This window comes from Dermacentor silvarum, chromosome 8 (genome assembly GCF_013339745.2).
Source record: "Dermacentor silvarum isolate Dsil-2018 chromosome 8, BIME_Dsil_1.4, whole genome shotgun sequence".
NCBI lineage: Eukaryota > Metazoa > Arthropoda > Arachnida > Ixodida > Ixodidae > Dermacentor > Dermacentor silvarum.
The window spans coordinates 9,048,356-9,064,319 of record NC_051161.1 but is presented as its reverse complement, the minus strand read 5'-3'; the positions used below and the strand labels follow the sequence as shown (position 1 = coordinate 9,064,319).

The 15,964-nt window shown below is 47.6% G+C and overlaps 1 protein-coding gene across 2 annotated transcripts; it reads left to right on the top strand.

Moving 5' to 3' along the window:
• Window positions 1–1,300: 1,300 nt before the first annotated feature.
• On the top strand, window positions 1,301–15,114 carry LOC119460605 (ubiquitin-like protein 4A). 2 transcript variants are annotated; one of them, XM_037721623.1, is made up of 4 exons: window positions 1,301–1,574; window positions 1,867–1,972; window positions 2,419–2,585; window positions 13,071–15,114. In XM_037721623.1, the coding sequence occupies exons 1-4, from the start codon at window positions 1,518–1,520 to the stop codon at window positions 13,245–13,247; spliced, it is 507 nt and encodes a 168-aa protein (XP_037577551.1). In that variant the 5' UTR covers window positions 1,301–1,517; the 3' UTR covers window positions 13,248–15,114. The 2 variants fall into 2 exon arrangements, with proteins under 2 accessions (XP_037577551.1, XP_037577553.1); XM_037721625.2 differs by having other exon boundaries at window positions 1,323–1,565.
• Window positions 15,115–15,964: the final 850 nt, after the last annotated feature.

The window sequence follows — 15,964 nt, the reverse complement described above, 5'->3', positions numbered from 1 at the left end:
TATATGCTGCGATCTGGACAATTTCTTTTCGTAATAAATGTAAATAAGGAGTTCTTGGCGCCTCATAGAGGCGCCAGCTACTCCTGTTCTGACGTCAGTTACAAAGATGAACCCTCCTGGGATTAGCAGAGCCATAGCAATGCAAATTAAAGCATTCAGAACGAGTTCACAAGTCGTGACACAAAAACTCTTAGTTCAAAATCCAAGCACACAAGCTAGAACACAAGTGCAAGACAATCCGCCTAAAAGGAAAAAAAAAAGAAAAAAGAAAAGAAAACAAAACATTCCGAATACGGGCAGTACGTGCAATTGTAGTTTCTTGACGAAACGAGAATCGTGGAAAATTATTTCAAATTTTGGAGGATGTAGAATTTCTTAAAACAGTCTTATATTCATTAATCAGACGTTTGCAACAACATTTGAGACACCTGTGACAGCATAAATACCATGTAATGTTACCTTGTATGTTCATTGGTCATTGCACGCTTTCGTGGCGGTTTTTTTTTTTTTTTTTTTTTTTTTTGCACGATGATTTGTCAGTTTCTTAATCCTTGCTTCTTTGCATGTTACGGCATTTGCGCTGTATTTTTACCTCTATAATAAGATAAAATGTCTCGCTATACGTACTTATCCCGACACTTATGCCAGTAGTTCTTGCAGGCACTGCAATGACTTCGCTAGCCTAGACCATATGATCTGGCGTTGCCCCTCGTTGCGAGGCACGGAACAAATCAATGAGGACAAGTGGCTCTCCGCTATCAAGAGCCCCGATACTGGGGCGCAACTATGGGCTGTCGAGAAGGCCCATGATGCGGCGGTAGGGAATGGCCTGACTGTCCCAACGTGGGAGCTGCGCGCTGGGTCGCGTACCTCAGGTCTTTAATTAAAGTTTTACATCCATCCATCCATCGCTACGTACTGCGAGCCACAAAAATTTGCAATGAGCATACGCAGCGGAGCAACAGCGTGCAAAATAGTTTCGGTTTCGGCTAATTCAAATATGTAAAAATATAAATTATTCTAATTAAAACAAATAATAAATAAGCGTTATAGAAATTAAAAGTTCAGAAGTATAATAACAGAAAGTCACAATTTTCTCAGTTTCTTCCAGCGCTAGCATCTTCACTAGAGGGCCACACAGCTGGAAGAGCTTTAGCACCTCTAAAACAGTGTAGCGCGATAAAAAATAGTCTTATTATTGCAATCATGCGTAACTTCCTAAAAACTGAGTTAATTAAAGAAAGAAAATTTACATTCCAGTTGATTCATTACTTTTAATTCGATTGCTGTGCTTGTAAAATTGGTAAATGATAAGTTTTACCGCATCGTGTGTATCCTTCCGCGTTCACTTACGTTAGGCCTATGCTTCGTTTGCTCTGTGTTTGTAGACCGGAGGGGTTCAAGTGGAACTTTACCCCAAAATTCGTATCTGTGAGGCTCGAACCAGTGACGCGGTCATGATAGGGCAGTAGAGTATATTTAAAAAGTCTCAAGAACGCACAAACAGTATAGGCAATATGTTTATATCGGTGAAAATTCTTCAGGGTGAAGAATGCACAATAGAGGTAAGTGGGGTACGTAATAACTTACTATTCTTTTTACATTTCTGCGTCTACACACCGCGCTCTTGTAACACGCATCGTTCTGTTTTATTTACCTCTGGTAGATCGATATATTCGATGTGAACCCACGCATCTACGTCAGCAGCTACCGTACTGCGGTTAGGTTCTCGGTAGCGTCATCAGCTGCTTTGCACTTGATTAGTTCTTTACCGTCTTTTGAAACCATTTGCTGCCTTTGGAGCTTGTGCTAGTGCGGCACCATTCATCAGCGTGTACAGTTTCCCATGAAAATATTTTTTCGCAGGTATCTGCCAGTTCTTCCATCAGCGCTGTGAAACATCTTGTTGCCCAACAACTGCAAATTCCTGTAGACCAGCAGCGCCTAGTGTTCAGAGGCAAGACGCTCTCAGGTATGTGTGATCTGTATTTGTGCGCGTGTGCATTATGTTTAGTTAATCCGCTTGCCCGCTCTCAATGGCCTAACGTAATGAAGTCGCCGTGCTGCTCAAGATGTGGACGTGTTTAGTTTTAAAAAAGCCAGTAGTGTTGATCTGGTGCTGCCCACGGGTCGGCAGTACTTTCTCGTTTGTTTTCGTGATAAAGCACCTTTGCCGGGATTGGTTTGGTCAGGCTGTGCCGACCATTACATCTATCGTGGTTATGTTATTTGTAGGGTTTGACATATTTTATTATGGCAAGCAGTGCCGTGTAGGTGATGCTTTCGCAACTGCATATGTTTCTCAGTAATGTCATATGCAAGCTGCGGTGTAACTTTCTTGTCGGTGTTCCCGAAGCGTTATTTAAGCGAGACTCATTGAAGTTCTTGAATCTGATAAGGGCATCCCGCTCTCTGCAGATAGCCTATCTCTGGGGGACTACAACATTGTGGAAGGGAACAGGCTGCACCTATTTGTTCTCAAGGCAGCCGACAACGCCACAGTCGTGTGGGACCAAATGCGAAAATTTCTGCTGTCTCAATTCTCCCACGAGGATGCCGAGAAAGTGTTAGAAGAATATAAAAAGGTACGTACATTCTTCACTGTCGTTTTGCCTCGAAGAGATCATGCATTTTCTGTTTCTTTAGTTTCGATGTTCAGAAACGATTTCCTGAATTCTTTGCTTATGTAGAAGAAAAGTTTCGGAGAGCGATTGAACATATATTGGGAGAAAACAAAAAAATTGCAGAAACCATGCCATGATGACTGTTGACAGTAATGCGTTTAGTATTGAATCAATTTAGTGACACAACATATTGCCCTCATTGAAAGAAGTTATGTATGAGGCGTATACTGCAAAGGACTCCTCTTTCGCGCTTCCCTAAGAACACTCGGCGCCTTCTAGCACCGCCACTGCGAAGCCTGCATGTGGCCTCCGAAATGCATGGCACGCTAGTGCATGCGAACGCTTAGAAACGAGTCATGCGGCAACCGGGCTCCTCTCTCACTTTTCTTTCTGGACACGCTGTGGCATATAATGGCTCTGCCGAGAAGTCGGCATGTGACCTCCGAGACTAAAAGCATGGCACGCAGGTGGCTGCGAACGCTGCGAATTGCTCCCTACTTGCTGCACACTCAGTGGCACATACCCAAGTGACCCAAGTTGGTGAGAGGTTCCTTGAAGAGCGGCACATACCCAGTGCAATCATGGCGCGGCTCGCTAAAGCGTTCGTGTGAAAGACGTTCAATAAATAGGTGCACATACTCGGTGCATTTGTGGCGTAGCCTGCTAAAGCATTGGGTTGCTGACCTTGAGGAGCCCTTGTGATGTGGGTTCGATTCCGCTAAGCAATGGACAAATTTAAGGAATCTTTTTAGTCATCATAGTGCGGCACATTCCCAGTGGCACATACCTAGTTACCCAAGTTAGCGTCAGACGTTCATTGAAGAGCGGCACACACCTACTGGCACATGCCCAGTGACCCAAGTTGGCGACAAAGAAGTTCACTGAAAGGCGTCCCAAACTACCCCCTTGGGCTTGGTAAAAAAAGCCCAGTCCACGAATAGCATACCCTGCTGTCAACATCTCAGCCAAATTCTGCAGTCGTACGTGGAGCTTGCAAGCAAAGCACGAAGCCTGTTTTTGATCTCTTCCTGTTGGTTTATTTCGCAATATAGCAGATTCCCATATGCTATTGACCAATAGCTGACATCGAGCACGAAAGGTGTTTGGATCAGTGCGCTTCTTCCTACTGTTACTGTGTATGTTTACTGACACAGTTTAATAAATAAATAAATTTGTTTGAATTCTTATAAGAATTTAGTACTTCCGGAAGAAGCCGACTATCGTCTGCTCGTGCTCGACTGCGTCTGTCCACATAGAAATGAAACTTTGGCCACCCTGCTTCTCGGTGGCACAGCCGTCGAGTCTTGCAAATTTCGACTAGTTTTGAACACTCAACTAGCCTTGAGCCATACGAAACTTATGGTCAGACCACACACATGCTTGCCAGCGTGTGCTCACTCCTGGTTAGATGCCTCGACAGACTTCGCTTTGTATTGAGCTATAGCGCTTCAAAATGCGCAAGTTGGATGTGGCTATTATCCATTGCTCAAGCCGATCCGCACCATGTAGCACAGCCAGATGGAGCTTATGAGCATGAGCGCACGCTCAAGCCTTGTGCACAAAGCCAACGCTGTGCATACGCACTACAGTTGCATGTAGTTGTGGTCTGCTCCGTAGCGTAGATACTGCGGCAACTGCGGGGTGCTGCGATTAGTTTGCTGGCTGAGCGCACTGCGGCTCAATGAGGACAACTGCGCTTGGTGCGTCATAGGTGCCAAAATCGGTAGTGGTGTCTATGTGAACATCTATAATCAAATTTGAACTGCGCGCCACGGTGACTTTGAGTAGGTGGATAGTTGTGGGCACGCCCTGCTCCTGCTGTAGCATTCGCAGTGCAAGGCATTGAAGAAGAACGGGGGAGCACTGCGAATGGGATCATACGCAATCTTTGATTGCCATTAACTCTGCTGCTGCTGAACGCATTGAAGTACTTTTTGCAACAAAGTATTTCTGAAATGGTCTATTTTAACTCCAGAGGCATTTATCGACTTCGATATCGAGGAGTGCATAAGAATTTACCAGTATCCTGACCACAAGTCAACGGAAGAAAAATAGGACGCAGAGTGCAGACAGTCGGCAGCGTCATCTATACGTGGCAGTGGGTACACGACCTTTTTTGTGACAGCGCTTAGATGGCGGTAGTCCACACAAAACCTCCACAAGTTGTCCTTTTTTTTTTTTTTTTTTTTGCGGAGCTGTCCACAGACATGATCCTTGTGTGACTCCTTTCCGCAACATTTCTTGAATCTGCTCAGCGATGATTTTCCTCTCAGAAGGTGAAACGCGATAAGGCTTCTGACGGATTGGCGATGCTTGCCCCATATGTATCCGATGTTGCGTACGAGACGGCGGCAGCGTATTGTTGATTTTTGGTCTTGCGCAATACAGTTAAACCTGGATATAACGAAATTCACAAATTCCTGAAACACTTCGTTATAAAGAAGATTTCCTTATATGCAGGTTCGACACAAAAATTAGAAAAAGAAACGCTTACCGTATTTACTCGATTCTAACGCGCCCTCAATTGTAACGCGCACCCGTTTTCCCTTTTCGTCGAAGCACTCATCCTTGGAATTTCACACCAGGTACCGGATGCGTGGGCGCGTGTCGTTTCGCACAAGTGTGAGGCATCGGAAACGAAGAGCGAGCGTCACGATGGCGTTGTAGCGTCGTATAGTGTTACAGTACAACACCGCTGTTACTTCCCGGGGGCTGCGTTTTCCCGGTTGTTCGTTTTCAGCCGGTCCCGGCACAGCTCCCATAGAACCCAATGCATTGGTAACCCCGCTGTTGCGTCGCAACTGTAGGACCGTTCCCGCATCATGCGTTGCGAACTGCCATCCCGCGCCGACCCGAGCGGCCATTTTGACTTTTCATGTCGCTTGGCTTGGTGGCTTGACGATGGCATTGGCCGCCCAAAGTGCCGGGGGGCGACAACTATGACGTATTTTCGGTTTCCGCCAGAAAAAGTATGGCCCTTGAGATCCGTATTTGCTACGTAAAGATGGTGTCTATGACACATTGTGGCCCTAAAATTGGTTTTGGCTTATAGATATCTCGTATAAACTCCAAGGGCGATAACGCAGTCGCCGCGCGCCGTATGCTGTATGTGCGAGTGAAAACGTACGAGGGGAGCCGACGACCGCGTCTAATCTCGCGCGCGCAAGAAAAGCAGGGAGGAGGCACGCCTTCTTCCGTTGTGCTCGAGGCACCAGCGACCGAGGGGAGAGGGATAGCGGGGCCGCGTTGTACTGTACTCTGGCATCAACTGCGTACTGCGCGGCGGCGCGCGGGCCGTATCTTGAAAGTGATCTGCGTTGGGGCAGAGTCTAGCAGTGTAGGTGCGTCGGCGGCTCGTAGCTTTGTGCGTGCTGTGTGTTCTCGGCGCTCAGTTTGCGTTGAAGCAATAGACAACAGCACGAAGGTCACTTCGCTCGCTTCTCCAGCGGCGCTTCCACACGCCGCCAGCGTTTCACAGCACGTGTCCGCGCTCATTGAGTGTGATGTGTCACAGCATGTACCAGCGCGTCGGCAACATCAACTGGAAAAGGAGAGAGTGACGGCTTGGCAGGCTACGCCAGCTGCAGCAAGCGGCAGGATCAGGTTTGAATGAAGGGAGGGGGAAAGGTCACACCCGCGGCGACAAGATCGCCGGGTCGGGGGATGCAGGCCTGCCTCGCACACGTGCGCTCGCTTCGCATTCCGTCGCGGCGGACAAGGTGCTTCCGGTTGCCGCTCGCGCAAAAATGACAATATTTGGGGCGAAATCTCTAGGTTGTCGGAGGGGGGAATTCGTTATATCGAGGGGGTCTCCCGCTGCCACTTCGTTACGTAGAGGTCTCAAATACATGTGCTTCTATGGAGTAATAGCGGGGAATAGAAAAACTTCGTTATATCCAGGAATTCGTTATATGGAGGTTCGTTATAAGCAGGTTCAACTGTATCAAACACTGAAGCGTAACTTGCCAGCACATCTTGAAGGAGATGCCACTGAGCAGAAGGGAGCAACTTGTTGATCATGCGCTCAGTTAAGGGAATAATCAGGGTAGGAATTGGGATGGGATTCCCGGATTTCGCCTGCCGGAAATAAATCCCATCCCGATTCCCTAATCCATCCCTAATCCCATCCCATCATACCCTGATTAATAACTGAACAGTTCAACGGTTTGGACAGTTACCGTAGTTTATTCGTCAAAGCTTGCCAGTTTACGTCCTGCCGGCAGAGATATGGGTTGTGTTGAGACATTTACTGTCCACAAGTGGGTAGAACTGTCGACGGCGAGCACGAGGCACTATCAGATTTTTCTTGAGCGCGTTGTTGAGATTGGGCTCGACGTAACCATAACAGGATTTCATACGAGGACGAGAAGAGTGTATGGGTATGAACATTGCAGTTCGGGGGGGCACCGAACATCTTGCGACACTGAAAAAACGGCCGAGGTATCATTAAGAAATTCGGTCACTGGAGTACGCATGGTGCTGCGAAGAGAAGTGGCACCACTACCACAATCCAAAGTCGCCCCACATTCACGTAAGGAATCATACCTAAGATAACATCATGAGTAGCGCATGCGAGCACAGTAAGTTCAGTCCTAAACTTTTGACTCCCTATGGTGATTGATACACAACAAACACCAACTGGGCGCAACATTTCTCCACCAACACCGCGAAAGGTAGTGTTCCGGTCCCAAGCAAATAATACTTTTTGCCCAAGACGATCTTTGAAAGCAATACTCATTGTAGAGACTGCAGCCCCGGTATCGACGAATGCACGGTACTCATATTGTCTACATAAACACACACTTCGTTCTTTACCATCACTGCACAAGGGGGTCTTGATGAAGGTGATCGTACTGCAGCCTCGCCCCCATCGGTCTCACCAGCTAGTTTCCCAGCAGTGGCAGTGACTGAGAGCGACAACACGGTGACGGGGATCGCCGTTGTCACATTGGTGGCAGGCTAAGGCTGTGGTTGGACACCGGGGTACCAGCTCGTGTCGCGTGTTCCTGTTGCTGGCGTTGAAAGGAACTGGGGAATGACCATGGCTCGTCTGACGGCGTAGGTAGGGGTGTAGGCATTAAATCGTGGAGCTTGCTGCTGGCGGCGAGGGCAGTACCTAGCAATGTGTCCAGACGACCACAGTGGTAGCAAGTGCAAGAGCCATCACTTGTCCCCGGTGAGAACAGGCTGGCTGGTTGTAGATGGGAGAAGGAGCTCGAGTAGTAAATCTTTGGGGTGGAAATGGCCTAGCTACGTCCCTGATTTCCGATAGGGCGCATGCTCCTGCTTTCAAACCGCTCGGTATAGGACACACAAGGTTCCGGATAACTCTGGCGAGACCGAGGTGCCTGTGGTGCATGAGGGCGCTGGTCAAACGCGCATTGATGAAACTCATGAGCTGGGTAGGCAACTTGAAGCAGAGCAAGCTCTTCTTTAACGACTTGCCGTATTACCGAGATGTCGTCATGGGATGGGACTGTCAAACATGCAGCGGTGGTGACATTGTCTAAACGGCCAAATTTTGGTAAAGTTCTCCGCTTTTTAAGGGCGTCAAGCGTCTGACAGTGCTGCCTTAGGTCAGAAGGGGTTCTGAGCTCTTCTTTCGTTATCAGAAAATTGTAAACATCTTCCGCGATTCCTTACAGGAGATGCCCCACTTTATTTTCATCAGACGTTGTAGCGCTCACTATTCCACATTATTTCAAAACAGCCTCAATGTAAGTGGTGCATGTCTCACCACGTAATTGAGCCCTGCGTGAAAGTGACTGCTCAGCTTTCTTTTTAGACATCGAGTCACCACAGCACTTCTTAAGTTCATCTATGAAATCGGCCCAGGTTGTCAGCACACTCTTATGGTTATCAAACCAGAGAAGTGCGGTCCCGGCGAGAAAAATACCACATTCTCGAGCTGTTTCGCAGTACTCCAGCGGTTGCGGTGACACACTCTTTGGTAGTGCTTCAACCAGTCCTCCACATCTTCACCTGCTTCTCCGAAAAGGTGCTTGGCCGTCGCTCCAGTGTCCCGTAGCCAGCCTGGCCTGTTCGATAGTCTTGGGGCTCACCATCAATGGGGTTGTTGCCTTCTCCCGAATCTTCCATGTCCGCTGACTGTGGTGGCAAGCCAGCCAAGCGTCTTCTGCATCACAGTCAGTAGAGCTGAGTGGTCGTCCAGGGCAATGCACCCAGCATCTCCACCAAATTATTACAAAGGTATTGGTTTATTCACAGGTGAGGATAGATAAAAACACATGAAGGGAGCAGCCGAAGGCAAAGACCAGTCCGGTACAATCAGCCGCCCAGTTCATGAGCGCGCTCCACACCACCTCTTTGTCTTCTTCTAACCTCGGCACGTTGCCACAATAATATGTTGAGGGGGCTACATCGTATCACACCTGCACCTACTTTCAAGCAGAAGGATGACCATGGTCATGTTTATTCACGCCCAATTTTGTTAGCGTGCTGTTATCGCTTGAAGAATCTCTGTGCTAGTTATTCCATCGCCGATCGTTACATTTTTCTGGGGCGAGAACTGCTACGTCTAGCTTGCTACGAAAAGGAACACTGAGAGTTGGATGAGTTGGACAGCAGCACAGTCAGAGGGGAAAGAGGGGTTGCACCAACATAGCGATTGGTGTAGCAACTGCAAACATCGCGATTGGTGACATGTCAAGCTGTGACATTGTCTCCCTCTGCAAGGCAGCAGGCGAGCGGAGTGGCTGCAAGGTATCCTATCAGCATTGAGTATCTATGCATTTACGGCCGTCACTTCACGCCGGAGGATTGCTACCACAATACGAAGCTTTAGCATGTCTGGTATTCTGATAAGCACAGGCAGATAGGCTCTGCCAGATAGGCGGAGGTGCAAACATGAGCGGCCTGCAGAGTGCTGCCACAGATCTCGAGACATACACAGAGCTAATATAGCAGTAACCAAGTCTATTCTACTTTGCTTCTGGTGTAAATTTTCGGCAGTAGCGTAATCCTGAACACATTGCTTTTTTAAGTGTTTAAAATACTTTACATTTGGCTACAGCAATATTAGCTCTGTGCTTGGCTGGTTAAGCTTGGCGCTACCAGGTGGCTGCACTACTCAGGCCGCTGGCATTTACAGTAAAGCTTCATGACAGTGGTAGTAGTACAGTAGAACCCCGCTGATCATGGGACCGTAAACAAAAAACGTAAGAGCCGGGAAACGCAAGAGCCGAGAAACAGGAAAAATACAGTAGTGTTGAACTGCACTCAATATAATTTTAATTCTTGCGTGTGAAAAAAAGTCGTAGTTTCGCCTGAAAGCCGAAGCATCGATTGCGATAGCAAATTAGTAAACAGCTATACAAAGTAAGGATAGTAGTTTTATCATCTGTATAAACTTTTAAACATTGGCTTACTAACTATATTAACAAGCATGGTGTCAGCGCCCACAGGCAAACATGAACACATCACACTCGATGAGCGCGGACACACGCTGTCAAACGCTGGCGGTGAGGAAGCGCTGCTGTAGAAGCGAGCGAAGTGCCCTTCATGCTGTTGTCTATCGCTTCAACACAAACTGAGTGCCGAGAACACACAGCACGCACAAAGCTAGGAGCCACCGACGCACCTACATTGCCTAGACTCTGCCCCCAACGCAGATCACTTTCAAGATACGTCCCGCGCGACCGCGCACCGCAGCGCAGTGCGCAATTGATGCCAGAGTACAACACCGCCCGCTATCCCTCCCTCCTCGCTCACCGGTGCCTCGAACGCAACGGAAGAAGGCACGCTTCCTCCCTGCTTTTCTTTCTTTCGCGTGCGAGATTTAGACGCGGTCGTCGGCTCCCCTCGCACGCTTTCACTCGCACATACAGCATACAGCGCGCGGCAACGGCGTTATCGCCCTTGGACTTTATACGGAACATCTATGAGCCAAGACCAATTTTAGGGCCACAACCCGTCATAGACACCATCTTTAGATAGCAAACACGGATCTCAAGGGCCATACTTTTGCTGGCAGAAACCGAAAATACGTCATAGTTGTCGCCCCTGGCACTTTGGGCGGCCAATGACATTGTCAAGCCACCAAGCCAAGCGACATGAAAAGTCAAAATGGCCGCTCGGGTTGGCACGGGGGGCAGTTCGCAACGTATGATGCGAGAACGGTTCCACAGTTGCGACACAACGGCGGGGTTACCAATGCATTGGGTTCTATGGGAGCTGTGCCGGGACCGGCCGAAAACGACATAACAGACAGGAAAACGTAGCACCCGGGAACGTAACAGCGGGATTATACTGTATAGAGAGGGACTTTACGCCTTCACCCATCCATCAAAGCGCCCAGCTTACCCGCGTTTACCGTAAATGCTTGGCGCTGCAACAGAACACACGCAACACACCTGCTTGGTAGCTCTCACTGGGGATCGACAGCCAGGCGGCTAGCGGAGATGTTGGAGAGGTTTCGCGCTCTGGCTCCAAGAGAACCGGAAGTAATGACACGACATCACATCATTGCGTAGAGCAAGTTAAGGCAGAGCTAGCCCTGATCTCTCTGTGAATGAGTTGAGAAAAAGCATAGCTAGGGAGGAGGGTAACTTGTAATCATTTGTAGCTCTCTTGATATGAGATGCTTCACCTAAATTGCGGCGTGAATGTTTTACTGTAGTTGTACTCTACGTGTCCTAGCCGTTTCATGAACCCTTTCAAATAAAGCATCCCTTCACTGCAGGCACATACTGACGTTTGAGCGCAATCACACGAGGCAACAATGCAAGAGACTTTATTTCTGCAAATGCAGCTTACGGAGGTGCTATTCGAATACTTGTTGAAATCCACCATACTGTTGAAAACTCAAGGTCGCCTCATCTGATTGGTTGAGAGCAAGCTCTGAGCCAATCAGATTACGTGACTTTGAGATTTCAACATGGCAGATTTCAACTTGTCCAGAATACAGTGAAACCTCGTTACTACGAAAACCACGTTAACAAACTTTTCAGAGTAACAAACTTATAAAAATTCTCCTGCTGACTGCTTATAGTCTCAATGTAAAAATATTTCAGTACTACGAATTTTAGAATACCAAACTTTTCAGAATAACAATCGTTATTCAGTTTCCGTGTCATGTTAAAGGCTCAGTGCTACGAACTAATATTTTAAAAGTGGACGCAGCGGCACATGAGTTAGGAAAACCCCGAGATGGCATCGGAGGAAAAGAAAAATACCAGGAGGGGACTCTTTTTTTCTTTTATACTATTACGGAGGCAACGACGGTTTTGCGAGCGCATGCTCCACTCAGACAAGTGCCAGAAGAGTTGCGCAACGGAGTTGTGTCTCTTCCTTATTTCGCTTTTCTTTCTGCGCACGCCTCTTCTTTCTTTCGCGCTTTTTTTTTCGTGCCGGTACAAGCTACGCGCGCGGAGAAATGTAATATCAGTGCCCTCGAGGATGCCACACGGTCGCACTTACCGAGGTCTAGTACTGCGATCGTCCACGATTACTGCCAGGCGTGTCTTTCTGGCTCATGAGCATGTGCGGCGTTTTCGCGACGGCGTCCATGCTTGCCCATAACAAAGCGATTGTGGAAGCCGACCTCTTGCACTCGTAGCTCCCACCGCATAGGCACAGAGAGTTGTCCCAGAGTATTGCAAACTTGAAGCCCAAGAGGTGGGCGGGTGGTCATAGAGGTGGGTGGTCGGCCAGAGTGGTTGGTGGCAAAACCACCGCCGCCCCCCGTGGGGAAAATCATGCCTGGAACTGCGCTTAGCGAGAGCAACTTGAACTGGCACATTCTGGCCACGAGTGCATTTTTTTAGCCTGTGGCTGGTTGGACTGCAACTGGCAAGCCATCATACTTATTTCGTGCAATCACATCGATTGCATGGCTTTGTAATGGTGATCGTGCAAAGTGCATGTAATTTTATTGTTTTCGTGCTGTGTGACAGCACGGGGGTCTGCCAACGGAACATGAAATTCCGCGGGATACCCTTTGCTTGCCTGTTGGAGGCATTACGTCTGCGTTTCTTTCACGTGGACCTGATTGTCATTTTCTTTTTTTGCCGATGTCAATATGTGTACTTATATTGAATATCATATAAAGGAAGGTGTTCTTGTGGTGGGTATGATTTTGTTTTAATGAGGTTCACCTGTATTTGCATACCAGGTCATGTTTTAACACACTTTGGTGGTACTTTCACTTGATTTAATGTCCAGCACATTTTAGCATTTTGGAGATCCTTTAGTCATTGTTTCTGCTGTTCGTTATGCTTGTGCAATTGGACAACTGTGCAAATTACTGACCCTGGCGTGAGCCTGCCCTGCACAAAGTTTTTGTCATTATGCCTGCTTGAGCGGAGGTTCAACCAGTCTGTCCACCCTGAAAGTGACATGAGTGGCGAAAATTGCAGCCTCTCGTGTGAGTGATTATGTGTGATCACTTAGAGTATGTCCTGAACCTGGTGTCCGAAATCTGTGCAGGACTTCTCCCAGTCCGTTGCTGGCTTGAGCCTTGATGACATTGAAAGATTGGCCAGCAGCAGCCTGGGAACAACCTCCACAACTACTTCCACCTCAGGCGACACAGTGTCAAGACCTCCGCCAGGTCGAGGCAGCGGTAGCTCCCTCCTGGTTCTCAGCAATGATGACACCTCCTAACAATGCTACAAGACCTCCTTACTCCTCATCTCCCCCCCCCCCTCCTTTCTCTCTCCTCCTTTGGCCCTGCTCCCGGCACCTCAGTGCTCATTCCGTCTCCTTAATCCCAAGAGACACACGATGCGGACGGTCCATTCACACCAATGACGGAGGGCTCCTCCTGTTACCTGGCATGTAACTGGCCAAGTGCACAAAGGATAAGGAGGAATCACAGTGTTGCGATTTTGTGTGACGGATGAGGGTGATGCCATTTGCCATCTTTTGTTTTGGTGCCTCAGGGGGTGGCCACTGGCAGCAGCTGCGACAAATCAGTCTTTGAAATAAAAAGTGCCACAAGCGCTTTTGGTGACGTGCTTTGGTTTCATAATGTGCAACAATCTGCAACGGCACTGACAAACATTTTCTTTTGTGTGTGTGTGTGTGCCAGTTGGCTTAACAGTGTTTCGTTGGTTTAATTTTGCTTTACTGTATTTTTCACCAACTGATACATTTTTCTGTCATTGTGTTGTTTGCATCAAAAAGGAATTTACAATCAAGATGAGCATTGTTGCTGTATTGGCGCTCCCTTGGTTTTTGTATGTTGGATGCTGCAGGCGGTCTTAGTGTGAAATGCAGTGACTGGCCTGAACAGGGCAACAATACTGTGCTGCCTTGTTTGTAATGGTTCTGCATACCCTTCTTGCCGTCACAAACACGCATGTGTGAGAAGTGATGAGACCTTGTGTTTTGTCCATTTACCACTTTTCCTTTGTGTGTGTTATTCAGCTTGTGGAGGAAGGATTGAGTGTGAAGTGGCCATTGGAAGCTGTGTAAAGCATCAGCGAAGAAAGCAGTGTTTGTGTATGTAAATTGCGGAAGGGGGAGCTATGTCTAATGTTTTCGTAAAATGGGGTATGGCGATGTGGCCTTGGACACTCAAAGCTGTGCTTGTGGCCTGAGGACAACAGGAGAGCAAGTGCAGGTTTCTCAGGCTACCAAAGACAACTTGCCGACGCACGCCAGACGGGTTACATTGGTGAGCATCTCTCAATGTGTGCAGTACCGAGAGTTCTGCAAAGTAGTGTTTTGTGTCTTACAGCAAGAGCCCAGTGACATTCACACTGTACCGCTGCTGGTGGCACGCCACTCTGTATTTAAAAGCCGCTTATCTGCCTTTTGTTACACCTTTGCCTGAGATGAGCAACACACTTCTCTTTTGTACATACAGTTGTCTTGAAATGAACTTGCCACATCTGACCCTATGCCCACTTGTATTTTGTAATGGTCCAACGTGCAGGCATAATTTGTTGGGTGAGCTTTTAATAACGGTTGTTCTTGCTCGAGTATTTGCCTCTGAACAGCCGTGGCACTTTGCATCATTTTTTGTTCATGCAATTGCCATGTCTAGACATTCATTCTTAGAAATAGACGCAATGGGAAAGCACAACCAATTGTGCATTCTCGAGGCATCTGGGAAAGGTCCTCCTATTTATTTTTCAATAGCCCGAGAAATGTAACACCACTGTTCTGGCCTTGATTGTGGTCAGCGTGTGTCACCCCTGTCGACAAAGTTATCATTTACAAAGATTGGTGGAGCCTCGCCAGTTCACTGAAAAATGTGCTGAAAATAGGTACTACTAGTGAAAATATAAGAACAAGTCAGCTGGGCAGTAGTTTTGCTGACAGGACGTTGTGTTGACCATTGTTTTTAGCCATTCCTGTCTTTATTGCACAATTGCATCAGTCACTTTTATCTGGCGCATTTTCTCTGTTCATGCTGCAATTCCCATTATGCAAAAGAATTCTGCCCTGCTGCCTTGACTTCCATACAAGTACTCTTGTAACGAGGTTCCCACATAGCCAATAAAGTTCATTTTTTGTGCTATAATTTGTGTTTGCAAAGGTGCAAGTGCACAAACCATATGCTCTTTCTGGTGGTCAAGCTACATGCTACAAAGCATCCTACAATACTTTACCTAATATGGTAGACTTGCCGTGAGGAACATAAAAGGACCTTGGAAAATTTGTTCATCTTGTAGTAGTTTCCTCACCAGGCTCAGGCCTTGCAGGCAGACGATTGCAATGTGTAGATCACAGCAGTGATAATCATGTCTGCAGAGTATATTACACTGATTTGCACTACAAAAGCCGCTGAAAATTCAAGCCCAGGCGCTCTTCTCCTCCAAGGAGACATTCTGGCCGTGAAATGTTGCCAACATGCATGCCACCTATGGCACTTCCATAGTCTGCAGCATTAGAAACAGCTTAGGGATTCCAATGGCAGAGGGAGCATGCAGAAGCTCTTAAGTAGTACATTGTGCAGCAAGATTGTAAAATAGTAGGAAGTGGACGCCGCAGGCTTTGGCCATTGCAAAAGGAGGTGGGTCCTCTGCTCCACTGTCAAAAGGACTTCATTTGTGGGCCCTGGTTGAGACAACTGGAGGATGGCGTGTCTCCTTCCACCTCTGCTTTACAACATTTCTTTGCATCTATGTTGGCTAGCACGAGAAACTGTTGCGCTGCAACGCTCCCTGAACAGCCTTTTACAACTCCTGTGTGTAAGACAAGATTTCCAACGGGGCCTGGTCTGGGATACTCTGATTTTCACAGCGCCTTTTACTGAAAGTGTGGAACAAGTCTCCTCTTCTGATGAACCTTATCCAACAAAATTTTTTGAGTGTGCCTTGTATTCGGGGATTTATTGGTAATCATATGCCACCACTATCATGCCAGTGTGG

Excerpts from the sequence above, each read along its gene's own strand:
- LOC119460605 (XM_037721623.1), top strand. The coding sequence starts at position 1,518 with ATGTTTATATCGGTGAAAATTCTTCAGGGTGAAGAATGCACAATAGAG. Across the intron at positions 1,575-1,866 it reads GCACAATAGAGGTAAGTGGG|GTATCTGCCAGTTCTTCCAT; the intron begins GTACGTAATAAC and ends ATTTTTTCGCAG. Across the intron at positions 2,586-13,070 it reads TGTTAGAAGAATATAAAAAG|GACTTCTCCCAGTCCGTTGC; the intron begins GTACGTACATTC and ends AAATCTGTGCAG.